At 53.7% G+C, this 13104-nt stretch overlaps 2 protein-coding genes across 2 annotated transcripts; one reads left to right on the top strand and one right to left on the bottom strand.

Moving 5' to 3' along the window:
* Positions 1–1312: 1312 nt before the first annotated feature.
* NCLIV_006680 (hypothetical protein) lies at positions 1313–9553 on the bottom strand (the record flags this gene model as incomplete). The annotated part of the gene is made up of 13 exons (XM_003880179.1): positions 1313–1417; positions 1793–2477; positions 2895–2965; positions 3268–3372; positions 3917–4014; positions 4317–4485; positions 4588–4906; positions 5761–6034; positions 6644–6860; positions 7834–7946; positions 8376–8506; positions 8965–9094; positions 9544–9553. The coding sequence occupies 13 exons, from the start codon at positions 9551–9553 to the stop codon at positions 1313–1315; spliced, it is 2427 nt and encodes an 808-aa protein (XP_003880228.1).
* Positions 9554–9708: 155 nt separating this feature from the next.
* NCLIV_006670 (hypothetical protein) lies at positions 9709–10194 on the top strand (the record flags this gene model as incomplete). The annotated part of the gene is made up of 1 exon (XM_003880178.1): positions 9709–10194. One exon carries the CDS (start codon positions 9709–9711, stop codon positions 10192–10194), a length of 486 nt encoding a protein of 161 aa, XP_003880227.1.
* Between the last annotated feature and the right edge of the window lie 2910 nt (positions 10195–13104).

The following is a 13104-nucleotide window of genomic DNA, read 5'->3' as shown; positions in this document are numbered from 1 at the left end:
GGCTTTCCCCGAGCGTCGCGTGCATGCTCTCGAAGAAAAAAACACTTTCGGGGTTCCAGCCTCTCGATGCAGTCGCGAGTCTCAAATACTTCGTTCGGAAACGCGACACGTGCAGACCTGGACGACGCTTCTTTCGCGACGCTGCGCCACCTCGTTTCGTGCGCCTTCCTGTACACTCTTCACACTCGCGGCTGATACACAGCAGTCTTCACGAAAGATCTCCACACACGCAGATCAAAGCGAACCCGAAATCTACGCTGCCTTTTCATCGAGAGGTGTCGGTGCACGCAGAGACGTGTCTGCCACTACATATCTATACAAATACACTCCCATATGGAGAGACGTTTATGTGCTTTGACACACATAGACATGGACTGAGCGGCGTATGGAACCGCAAGGTTACCGATGGATGCAGATGCTCACGCCCGTCTCCGTGGCTGTCTTCTTTCCTTCCTTATCTCTCTCTAGCGAGGTGGATTCAGCGTGCTTTGTGTTTCTTCGGTTGCGAACGAGAAGATCTGAAGCGTTTCCGGGAGAACCCGGCGCTGGCCTGTTTCGCAGCAGGCGAGACACAGCTCGGATTGAAACAAGGACCAGCGGGGAAGAACCGAAAAGCCTTCACGCGGTTGCGTCCCACAGTCGACGAACCTTTGCAAATGAAACTTGAGAAAGCGGTAAGTATGTGCCAAGTTGGAACAAGAGGGATCTTTTCTCGTTTTACAAGCAAGACAGGAGAGCCCCCAGACAGAAATTCGCGGCTTTCGTCTCGCACGAGTTGAGAAGAAAACCAGCTACGAAACAACAGCGAAAGCAAAACAAACGTTCAAAAGGCACCCCGACAACACCCCGACCTCTCGATTCTCCTGATCTAAGAAAAAAACGGAATGCGCAGTGATCGCCTTGTTGCGAAGCAAACAGAGCAGCGATCCAGACACAGGCGGAAAAAAACCTAACTCCTTCCCATCTTTCTTCTCTTTCTGTTCTCCTGCCTCTCCTCTTTCTCTCCTCTCTCTCATCTCTGATATTGGCTCGCCTCCTTGCTCTCCTCCGTCTCCTTCCTCTCCTCTCTTCTTCTCCTTGATCTTTCTCTTCCTTCTCTCCTCTACCGCCTTGCTACGCTGGACACCACTATACTTAATGCACTAAAAAACATGATGGTCATGAAAAGCACAATAGAACTTGGATCGCCTTTCTCCTCTCTCTCTCTCTCTCTCTCTCGTCTCGCTTTTCTTTTCTCTCATCTCACTCCCCGCGACGATTGCCGGTGTCGTCTGTCTTTGTCGGAAACTGTGTCCCCTCGTGTTTCTTTGCACTACACATCGAGGTCCTCGACAAAAACTTCGCTGCTCGCCTCGGAGATGATTTTCTTTCGCGCTTCGACGTCGTCGCCCATCAGGCTGGCAACAACCGCCTCCGCCTGAGACGAAAATCGCATGCAAAACGCGTGAAATAAAACAGAAAACGCGCAGAGACAGCCAGGGGGAAAAAGGGAAACAAACGACGACGACGCTATACGTGGCAGAAAGCCTCTGCATGCGCGACCTTGCCTACGGCTCTGGTTTCCACGTGTGTGCAAAAACCAGCGTCTTCTTCTCTTCTCTCTCGTCGCTGTCGCGCTCTTACTCATGAGTCCTCTATATCCGCTTGTTGGTGCCTTGCATTGCCTCGGAGAAGTGTCTATTTGCCTCGGCGTGCCGCGCGTGTGTTTCGCACTATTTCTCTCTTTCCATCGCTTTCTCTCGTCTGTCTGTCGCATGTCCCCTCGCCGTTTCCTCGGGTTTTATCCGCTCACCTCTTGGGCGTCGGCGACGGAGATGCGCTTCAGAATGCGCGTGGCGGGGCTCATCGTCGTGCGCCGCAGCTGCTCGGGCTGCATTTCTCCCAGACCTTTGAATCTTTGAAGGGTGACTCCCGGCAGAGTTTTCGAGTCTTCACGCAAGGCGCCAGGTCCAGCAGACTTGGCAGCTGCTGTGTCTACGTCGCCGTCGCCTCGCTCCGCCCCGGAAACCACATCCGCAGCGCGCCAGGCGCCGCTGGTTTCTTTCGTCTCTTTCGTTTTCGGCCGGCCTTCTCGGTAAGTGCGAAGAACCTGCAACACCTGCTCCACCTCTTCGTCCGTCCACACGTAGGTCTCGGTGACCAAACGCTTTGCACGCCCCAACTCTCGCTCTTCGTCTTCTTCCTTTTCTCCCTTTTCTTCCTGTCCTTCCTCTTCTTCCTGTTCTCCCTCCGCAGCGTCTCTGAGTGGAACGGCAGCCGCGCGGGAGGCACGGCCGTCGCTCTGAGCGGCTGTCGCGGCGTTCAGCAGTTTCCGAGGCACGGGGAAGTGCGAAATTTTGAAGAGGGGAGGACAGGCGACGAAAATACGACTCTGGCGAAACAGCTCGGGTTGGAGACGAAAGAAAAACGTGAGAAGAAGACTCCGAATGTGCGCGCCGTCCACGTCCGCATCCGTCAAGATGATGACGCGCGAATACCTAAAGCGGAAGCGATAACACAGACGCACCTGCCGCTACAACAGCTGCACCAAAAAAGACATGTATATGTATATACATGTATATATATGTATATATATGTGTGTATATATGTATACCAGGGAATGTAGTATGCATTTACATGCATCTGTGTGGAGACATATGTATGGGGAAAAATTGGATACGCAGGTATATATGTCTAGGTAAACAGAAACCTGTGTCGGTAACAAGGTGAATCTATCTCCGGATCTGCGTGTATCGACACTGCGTCTATCTGCTTTGCAAGAGCACGCACAGATTTCTCTGTGTGAATGTGTCGCGTGTGCTGCTAAGAGAGGACGGGGCGGGAAAAGATCGCGAAGTTTCATTCGATTTCTTTCTGAATCAAACTCCGTTTCTGCCGGCCCCCTCGCCGCTCACCTCAGCCCATCCAAATCGGCGCGAACCTCGCCCGTCTTTGTCATGGAAATGCCGAGCGCTGCAATCAGAGCCTGCGAGAAAAGAGAAAGAAAAGAGACGGAAAAGAGGAGGGGAGGATAAGAAGAAGAACGAAAAGAGACAGGAGCGAGAAGAGAGAAGAAGCGAGGTGAGTAGTACGAGAACAAAAGAGAAAACGGCTATGGGAGAAGGCTCCAAAAGAATGGAGAGAGAACCAAGTCTTTGGTGTCTAGACTCAAACGCAGGTCTCCGCAATCGCTTGGGTTGTTTGGAATGCGTATGCACTTGTCATGTTTACAGCCGCCACGGAAAGGGATGATTTCTGCTCTTTCCTGTGTCGCTGTGGCCAGCTTACTTTAAGTTCCTCGTTTTCGAAGATTTTCCCGAAATTTCCCAGCTTCTCGACATTCAAAATCTTCCCTCGCAAAGGCAGAATCGCCTGCGTTCGCCGATCTCGAGCCTAGAGTGAGGCAAAGGAAAAGAGAAGGAAAACACTGCTCTTGGTTTTCCTCTTCAAAAGAGAGAAACCCTGACACGAGACGCGGCGCTCGAGAGTTCAGCCTCGGAGCAGGCACGCTCTTCGCCGGGGACAAAGAGGATTGACAGATGAGACCGAAGGAAGAAGCAAAAAGAAAAGCTCCAACCTCCAAGAGACCGCAGAGGACCATGCCGCGCATGCAGTCACACACTCACATACACACGCATGCAGCCACTCACAAACGCATGCATGCAGTCCTACCTATACACACATGCATGATGCAAGCAAAGTCTTTCGTGACGCTCTCTTCACTGGCAGGCTGTGACGTGGCGTTTCTCTGCGACGTTGTTGTTTGCATCTGTTTCTGGCGTCGCATGAAACCCGGAATCGCCGCTCCTCCTTTCTTCCTTTTCCCTCCTTCCTTCCTTTTCTCCTTTTCACTTCTTCCTTTTCCCTCCTTCCTTCCTTTTTCCCTTTTCACTTCTTTCTTCTCCCGATGTTTCCCTCTTTTCTTCCTAGCACGCACCTGTTTGGCGCTACCAGCGGCGCTTTCGCCCTCAACGATGAAGATTTCCTTCGAGAGCCTCTCTTGAGCATTCGTCGGGCTGCAGTCCGCCAGTTTGCCTGGAAACCGATTGGGGCCAGGACGTATGCAGGCCTTCAGAAGACGCATGCAGCAAACATCTCCGTGCCAGGCGAACGCCCTCGGCCGTGCTTCCACCACTCTCACACTGAAGCGATACGCGACTCCCCACTTGAATAGAAATACAGACTAAGGTAGCCGATATGAAGCGAGAGAGAAACCGGACAGGGCGCCGTGTACATATATGTATGTAGATGGATATATAAAAAGCTGGAGAAGACATACGAATATCTAGAGATGCGCTCTTTTTGTACTTGTTGAGGCACTTCTTCTCTATTATTACCTGGGAGAAGCGTCAAGTGGAACGTTGAGGATTGTTGCTTCGCTCGGGCAAAGTCGCGCGCCGCTTTGGCGGCGACGGCTGCGGCGCGTGCAGCGGCCGCTTTTTGCAGGAGTTTTTGGAGATTTTGTGGGTGGCTTTCAAAGTAGCTGAGGAGACCGTCTGCCACAAGCTGCACAGACACAGAGCGACGCAGGGAAACAAATGCCTCGAGAAGCCGCGACTGCCTGCGCTCTTTAACCGCTCTCAGACGCGGTTTTCGGGCGTTGCGTACCTCTTCGACGATGCCTTTAACCTTTTTGTTTCCGAGCTTCTTCTTGGTTTGTCCCTCGAATTGAGCCTCGCGCATCTTCAGGCTGACCACGCCGACGAGGCCTTCGCGGAGGAACTCTCCCTGGACGCTGAGTGTGCGTTCGGCTGTCTGTGCGTCGCCGGTCGGGCTTTTCCCGCGCTTTCCGTCTTTCTTCGCGGAGGCCTTCGCGAGGAAAGGCGACCGGGGCTCGGCCGACGAGAGCCGCAGGAGCTTGTGAACTGCCTTTGAGAGCGCCGCGCGAATGCCCTCGATGTGGACTCCGCCTTCTGGAGTCGGAATGCTGTTCACAAAGGACAGAAAGAAGTCCGAGGAAGACACAGACGAAGGAGACAGCGGAGCGGCGGAGGAAGATGAGGAACTGGAAGACAGGGAAGCGGAGGAAGATGAGGAAGTGGGGGACGAAGAAGATGAGGGAGCGGAAGAAGATGAGGGAGCAGAAGAGGAGGAGGGAGAGGAAGACGAGGAGGGAGAGGAAGACGAGGCGGAAGAGGAAGACGAGGAGGGAGAGGAAGAAGATGAGGGAGAGGAAGAGGAGGATGACGAAGGCAGTGCCGAAGGAGAGGAGAAAAAGAGACGAACAGAGAGAAGGAGGTTGGAACTGGGGTGCGATCCGTTGATGCTGGAGAGCAGCACAGGGAAACAGACAGATACACGAGGCGCGTGACAAACCTTCGCCCCAGCTTGCGATTGCACACTTTCGCGTGTTAGGGAAGACAGGCTCTCCATGTGTGCGAGACAGCACGAGACACAGGCCGTCCCGCTGAGGAGAAAAAAGAGGGGAGAGGAGAGGCCGCGAGAAGACGCCTCAAGCGGCCCGAAGAGAAGGAGAAGAACAAGAAGAAGGAGCAGAAGGGGAAGGAGAAAAGGGAGAAGAATGGGGAGAAGAAGACAGAGAAACGGAGAAGGCGCAAGAGACGAAGCAACAGGAGACAGAAAAATGGGGAGAGAGTGATAGAGAAGGCTACATAGCAGCGCAGAAAGAGGGATGGCAGAGAAACGGACATCGGACAAGCCTACGAACTGCGAGGAAGACGCCCATAGGGCCGAGGCACCGCGCACCCTCGAGCACCGTTTTCGCGGTTTTCTCATTCTCGGATTCTTTTCTCGCGACGGACGCGGGAACGGGTCGACTACCTGATGATGGGCTCCTCGGTAAAGAGGCCAGCCAAATTCGCTGAGAGATGGCGGATGTAGGAATCCAACCCCCCAGGCTCTCGAAACAAAACGGAACGCGCTGCTCTGTTGCCTCCTGCTTTTTCTTCTCCTCCTTCTTCTTTTCCTTCTTCTTTTCCTTCTTCTTCTTCTTCTTTTCCTTCTCCTTCTTCTCCTTCTTCTCTTTCTTCTTTCTGTGTCGGCTGCGCGGATAGGGTCGGTCCTCCGTGGCGCTTTTCTTCCACTTCGTTCTCGTCTGAGGCGCACACAGGGGCGACGAGACTCGCGCGGCTGAGAACGGGTTGCTTCCGTCTGTCGGAGAGAGAAAGTGAGAGTCTCTCCGCGGCAGCAGAGACGCGATGGGCGACACAGCTTCACCGCCTCGCGCACACCTTTCAGGCTCTCCAGGGGCGACTTGCAACACATGCGTCCCTCCGGATTTCCACAAAGCGCCTCCGTGTCGAGTTCCCCGCCGAGACACAATTGCATATGCGTCGCCCTCCAATACCGGTCGCTCTCCGCCGCTCCCCTCCCCCCCCCTTCAACTGCGAAAGAACGCCTCTGTGTCGGTAACTTTTACGGCACCAATCCCCCTCACGAACAAATCTGCGTGCAACTCAACAGAATAACCTAAGTATCTATATATGTGCATGTATGAGGCTTGGAAGGCACCGCGTCTTTGCACCATGTGGAGAGCGTTTGCAGCGTGTGGAAAGCGAAGAGCGCGCACAAGCAAAGGCGTGCACCAGTCGATTCGTTTTCAACGGTTCAGTGAGGCGCATGCGCAGCGTGGCTCCGCGGCCAGCGGAAAGACGTGGGACTTGGAGCGTGGACGTATGATGTGCTTGGTGTGGTGTTGGCTTACGAAATTCACGCGTCGAGGAGTCTGTTCGCCTTGCCTGCCGACGCTTTTGTTTCGGCATCTCGAAGAACTGGAAAGACGCGGTAGGGTGCAAATAGGCGAGAGCCTTGAGGCGTCTCTCGATTTTCTTCCCCTCAAGAAGGACGTCTTCACCAAACACCTGTGTGTCGAATTGAAAGGTGAGGCACGTGCCGCTATCCGGGACGCTCTCAGGCCCAGACTGGGAAGGGCGGAGAAAACGGGAGAAGGAAAGACTGGCCATTTGCGAAGAAGAAAAATTTCGCGCATACGCCTCAACCTCTCGCTTCTGCTGCTCGGCTGCGTCTGCTAAACGTGCGTGGGGAGACGCCTCCTTTGTTTCTTTTTCATCTCCCTCTCTTTGGGGTTTGCCGGTCGATCTCGCTGCCTCTCCCGGGGGGGGAGCCTCCGCGGGGCGAACGCGGAGCGGAGTGACCGGTTGGCCTCGACTGAAAGTTATTTCGTGGAGCTTGCCGTCGCGAAGAACCTGGGCCGAGAAACAAGAGAAGAAAGAGAAACAGCTGAGCAGGCCAGGAGGAAGATGAACACAGCCGCGACGAACAAAAGGTGGTGACCCGCGAAACGGAAGAAAGAGGCAACCTTTTTTTCGCTCGCAGGTCACCCCAGCGAGACCAGGTTCAGCGCCTATCCTCGCAGAAATCCCCCGGACGAAAACGACAGCGGACGAGGAGAAAGAGTGCAAGAGAGACAAGTCGAAACAGATCTCAGAGCCGGAGACTGAGAAGAAAGAGTGCAAGAGAGACACGTGGAAACCGATCTCAGAGCCGAAGACTGAGAAGAAGCGGAACACGCACAAAGCCTGGCAAAAAAGAGAGGCGATGTCTGCGGGAGATGAAAATCGGCCGCCGAGAAGAAGCGCACGACAGGGCAGATGCAGCTGCACGAGAAGCGAGCGGAAAAGCGGAGAGACGAGAAGTGATCGGGGAACTCGCATCCGAGGGGCGCCGCGGTAGCAGAGAGCCGCGAACGTTTTCGAAGGGGAATGCGAGAGACAAACGGAACGAACTCGACAGGAACCATCGCCACATCGAGTGTGTTGCAACCTCGCAACCGCGGAGTCGTCCTCAAACGCTGGACGGTTGGCCTCCCTGTACAGCCCCAGACAGCTTTCTTTCCCGCGCGTTTGGCGATTAACTGGAGATTCGAGGACATACCGCGACGTGGAGCTTCGCAGAAAGCGCATTGATCACAGAACTGCCTACACCGTGAAGACCTCCCGCGAACGCGTAGCTGCTCGACGCACCTTCGATGGCGCCTGAAGAAACACCTGAAACGATTGACCGGCAAGCAGCCAGAAAGAAAGTGAAAAACGAAACAGCCATCAACGTACACTTCTCTGAGTCGTTCCACCCTCAACGACACATGTTTAAACCACAGTTGTATCGAGAGCCATATATATGTATATGTATATGTATATGTATATGTATATAGATATGTATCTATTAGTTTGATAGGCGTAGCACAGAGCGAGGGAAGATGACAGATTGACGGGTTCGGGGTCAAAAGAGAGACGTGAGCTGAGAAGACTTGACGGAATCCATGGAAAGCGGGAGCGACGCAGGACGAGAAGAAAGCGATGGAGAGAGGAGACGCGTGTTTCGGGGAGAAGGCGAGATGAGACAAAGCACCGCAAAGAGGCCGAGCCGCAGAGAAGCTCGAAACGCGGTCGTGGCGAGCGAGACACTGGAGATCTCACTTTGCGAAGCGGCCGGCGCGAATTTCCCGCCCGCATGCAGTTTCGTAAAGACTGTCTCCAGGGTGGAGACGCCCGTCTGGGGATGGACCCCGCAAGGGATGCCTCTGCCATCGTCAGCAACCGTCACACTCCTGAACAGAAAGGAAGGAGATCCGCGGTGCGAGGGTGAGGACCGAAACGCGAATCGGAAACGTTCGGAGGCTCGGAAAAAACCAGAGACGAAGAGGCACGAAGACGCTTACCACATCACCATACACAGATCTACACACGCTCGATAATGCATATGCCCATACATATATCTATAGTTATGTATTTATATAGCCATTACAATATATATATATATATATATATATATATATTTATTGGCATGGTCGGATGCATGCATGCATGTGCCTCTGTGGGTGTATATACCGAGACAGTTTGACGGGCGCAAACCTTGCAGGCGCCGGGACAGAAATCGCGAGAGAGAGACGACTTTTGAAGCGAGACCGGAAATCGCGGCGAGACAAAAAAGCCGTCGCGCCTGAGAGGCATCCTTGATCTAGAAGTTGCAAAACTGTTTCCTTGAGGAGTTTCCCTGAAGACTTACCGCCTATCCGAATGGAGGACGACGACAATGTGACGGCAACCGCCGTTCTCGATTTCATCGACCGCATTGTCTATCGCTTCCCAGACCAAGTGGTGGAGTCCTTCAGTGTCAGTGCTCCCAATGTACATGCCTGGAAAACGAGGAGAGGACACGCACACAGGGACAGAGCAGAGACCGGGGCGTGATGGGAAGAGAGAGTGGAGAAAAACGAAATCTCCAACAGGCGGAAAAGAAACCGACAACGTGCAGAAAAGAACCAGAGACACCGTCTGGGGAAGGCGATGACGTCCAGAGCCGATTCTGGGCGAAAACAGATCTTCTCGCGGCCGTTACGTTCCCGAATTGTGCTTCATCTTGTGTCTCCTCTTCACATCCCTCTTCTTCTTTCTCTTGATCTTCGTGCACGTCTTCATCTCCCTCTTCTTCCTCGTCTTCATCTTCGGTCCCTTCTTCGAGCGCCTCTCTCGGTGGCTTTCCCTGAGTTGGAACGGAAGCGTCGCCGTTTTGCCCGAAAAGAAAATCTTGCATTTTGTGCAACGCGTCACGCGAGCGGGGTCGGCTGCAGGTTTGTTTTCTCACCGGGGCGCATGCGGACGGGCTCGAGGCCCTCGAGAACGCGAATGGAGTCGGAGGTGTAGCCCGAGCGAGAAGCGAAAGAACGCGAAGATGGAGAGACAGCGGAAACGGGAACAGAGGAAAAAGAGGAACGAGGAGAGGAGAAAGGCGCGTGAGGAAGCGGAAGCGATGACGGAAACTGAGACAACGGAGATGACGCCGAAACTAGGTGGGAAGAAAGCCAAGAAGAAGAGGCCGAAAAGGACGAATAAACGGCAGAGGAAGGAGATGAGAGAGAAGACAGGGAAGGAGAAGACAGAGAAGGAGAAGACAGAGAAGGAGAAGACAGAGGAGGAGGGGAGAGAGAAGGAGAGGAGAGAGAAGAAGGCAGAGGAGAGAGAGAAGACTGAGGAGAAGACAGAGGAGAAGACTGAGGAGAAGACAGAGGAGAAGACTGAGGAGAAGAAGGCTGAGACGAAGAGAGAGAGGGGTAAAGAGGATGTGGACAAAGTGGAGACGAAGAGACGAGGTGATGGGGCGTCACGTGCGAGACGAATGCGGGACGAGTCGTGCGCAGGTTCCGATTGGCAATCTGTGAAGCGCAGAAAACCGATATGTGTGGAGAGGCGCGAGCATGACGAGGAGGCAGCAAAGTTCGGCTCTGGGGGACCTTGACCGCCTCTGTTGTGAAAATGACAGCAGCGAAAGCGGAGAGAACAGCCACAAGGCGAACGCAGAAAGAAGCCTTCTTCGGCCTCACGGGTGCACAAGGCAGTTCAGAACGGAGAGGCTGACAAGGAAAACTCTGAGGAGAAGAAGGTTGACAGGAAAACGGAGAAGAACAAGAGTGCCGAGAAGAAGAGCCGCAAGACGAGGGAGATTGAGTTTTCGAGGCAGTTGCCGCACGAGACGAGGGCTGCAACGAAGACAATGCGAGACGAGAGGACGGCGACGGAGAGGCAGAGCGTGAGAAGCGGTGAGTCGGTTTCACGGTCCTCTCTGTGGCCCTTCCCTCTGGGTCGGGTTGTTCCGAAGAATCCTCCATTTTCCTGATTCTCGCGGAGTCAACGGTCTTCAGACCACCCCAGCCCCAGGGCGCGTGTGTGTGCATGCGGCGACTGCCTGGATGTCCTTGCGTCCTCAACACGAAAAAAGGAAAAAAAGGCGAGAAAAAGTCGAAGAGCAAAGAGGCAACCGGCGCACCGCAGAGACTGCTGGAGACCGCGTATGCTCTTCTCCTCGTTTTTTCTTCTTCGGTGTCTTGTGCGCACCGTGTGCATGCACGAACAACATGCAAGAGACGGCGCATGGCCCCCCGCTGTCTCCCGCGGGCTGGCTAGCGAAAAGCGGCAGTGAAAAGCAATGACCGGGAGGTCCATTGGAAAGCGAACAAGAGAGGAAGGGAGAGGAAGGCAGAGAAAAAGAGAGAGAAAAAGAAAGAGAACGAGAAAGAAGAGAGACAGAGATGCGTGGAATCTGATCGAACCTCTTCTCCACCCGGTGATTTTGCAGTTTTCCTCAAAGGGGTGTTTATCCAAGATGTATTTATCGCAAGTTCGGTCTGAAGCCTCGTTAAACGCCATGGATCATAGGGTTTCTGGTACTGTGTTGCACGGAATTCGACAAGGGAAATGTGTGTCTCAGAGGAGAGGGAAGTTTCGCCGGGGAGCCGTCGCGTCTGAAATCGGCAGTCCAGCGCCGACAAAACTGGATACGACTCGAATTATGAGATACAGAAGAAACCCCACAGACGGGCATAGGCGCGCTTTCCACTGCCAGCAGTTTTCTCGACTGTTCGAGTTTGCAGAAAAAGAGCAAGACTCAAAGTTCGCGCTTCGCGTTCGAACAGAGAAGGCAAAAAAGAGACACTGCGGAGAAGAGAGAGAGAGAGCCTTGCTGGAGACAGATGTTCTGCTGCAACTCGCGAGAAGCGCCCCATCTCGCACCCGTTTTTCTGCACGTGCGTGTGTCGGGAAAACGGCCGAGAGAGGAGGCTGCCTTTCTTTCTAGCGATTCGTTTCGCCTGCATGCGAGAGACACTAGCTGAGATGCACGGTCGCTTTCAAAAAACGGCCTACGGGTCACCACACACATGAGTCGCACTCAGACAATCACGTCCACCTCGGAGGGCTGTGTGTGTGTGTGTGTCTCACCGCTCTACACACACAAAAAGCTTCTTTGCTGGGGGCTCGGGGTTCTTAAACACATGCAAGTAGGGGGATCGGAGTCCCCAAACGACACTTGCTTTTCACTTCGTCATCCACACACGTCGCTTCTCGCCTGCAGTCCGCGTGCACAGACAACTGCGCCGCTCTGGCCGTTTGCACGCAGGTGAAAAATCGCATGCATGCTTCGCTGACACGGAGCTACAGCGTTTTGAGGAAAGAAAACAAAAAGACCTTGCCTATTCGAACCTCTTCAGAAGCCTCGGGCCCAGTGCCCTGGCGCCAACCCTCGCGGCAGCTGCCTCTGAAAATCGAGACTTCCACATCTGTGCACAACAAAACGTAGGTGAATGCAGACACGTATTGGCATATATATATATATATATATTTGCATATCGGTGTACCATCAAATATATATACATATATATGCATATATATATACATATATATGCATATATATATATATATATATATATATATATATATGCATATATATATATATATATACATACATATGCATATATATATATATATTTAGATGTAGGTATAAGAGGAATTTGTGTATAGTTCCTGTAAACGTGGCTGTTTCGTGGCTCGCACTGTGCGAGGAGAAGGGATTCGCTGAGCGGGTGATCGGCGCAGTTTGCGGCTGGTCGCCTTTCAAAAACAGGAAGACTCCCTACTATCTTATATCTTCCTCCCGGACTGGCCCTCTGCGTACACTAAACCACAGTGTTAACGCGTACAGCTTCCAAGCGAACTAGACTGCCTCGCCGCGTTTACGGACAGGTGCACAGAGACCAGCGGGCGCCGTTGTGGGCAGGCGGGATCGTCTGGCCGATGGCCCTTCCGCCTCCTGCCTGTGTGCTGTTTCTCTGCCTCTTGGCGAGCGGTATTTACAAACGCACCTTAAAGCAGTGTTCCAGAAGCTTCACAAGAGTTCTCCCTCGCGCTTCGCCGAAAGACAAGCCCACGCTCCACCCGAGAGACGAGAAAACGCGGAACGAGAACGACTCCTCAGACGGGTGAGAAAGACCATAGGAACGGACGTCACACGACTGACGCAGAGACACTCTGGGAAAAAGCCGAGAAAAAAAACTCGCTCCCCTGGCAACCACGTTTTCTCTGGCAACCCACAGCCCGGACACGGGTTCAAAAACACCAACGCGTGGCATATCTCACTTTTAAAGCCGCGAATCTCAAACGCCAAGACCACCTTAAGAAGACCCGACGCCCCGCCCCCTTGAGCGCCGTGCTTCTCGCACGCGGACACTTCGGCTCCCTGCGTCCTGGCAGCGAATCTGAATCCCGCGCCGTTCATCGCGTCTCCCTCTCTGTGCTTCGCTGTCTCCCGCCTCTCGCCCCGCCATCCCCTGAAGAATCGAAGCCTCCGTCTCTCGCAGTCTCTTGCCTGTCGCTC

This window comes from Neospora caninum, chromosome II (genome assembly GCF_000208865.1).
Source record: "Neospora caninum Liverpool complete genome, chromosome II".
NCBI lineage: Eukaryota > Apicomplexa > Conoidasida > Eucoccidiorida > Sarcocystidae > Neospora > Neospora caninum.
This window is presented reverse-complemented; position numbering and strand designations above follow the sequence as displayed.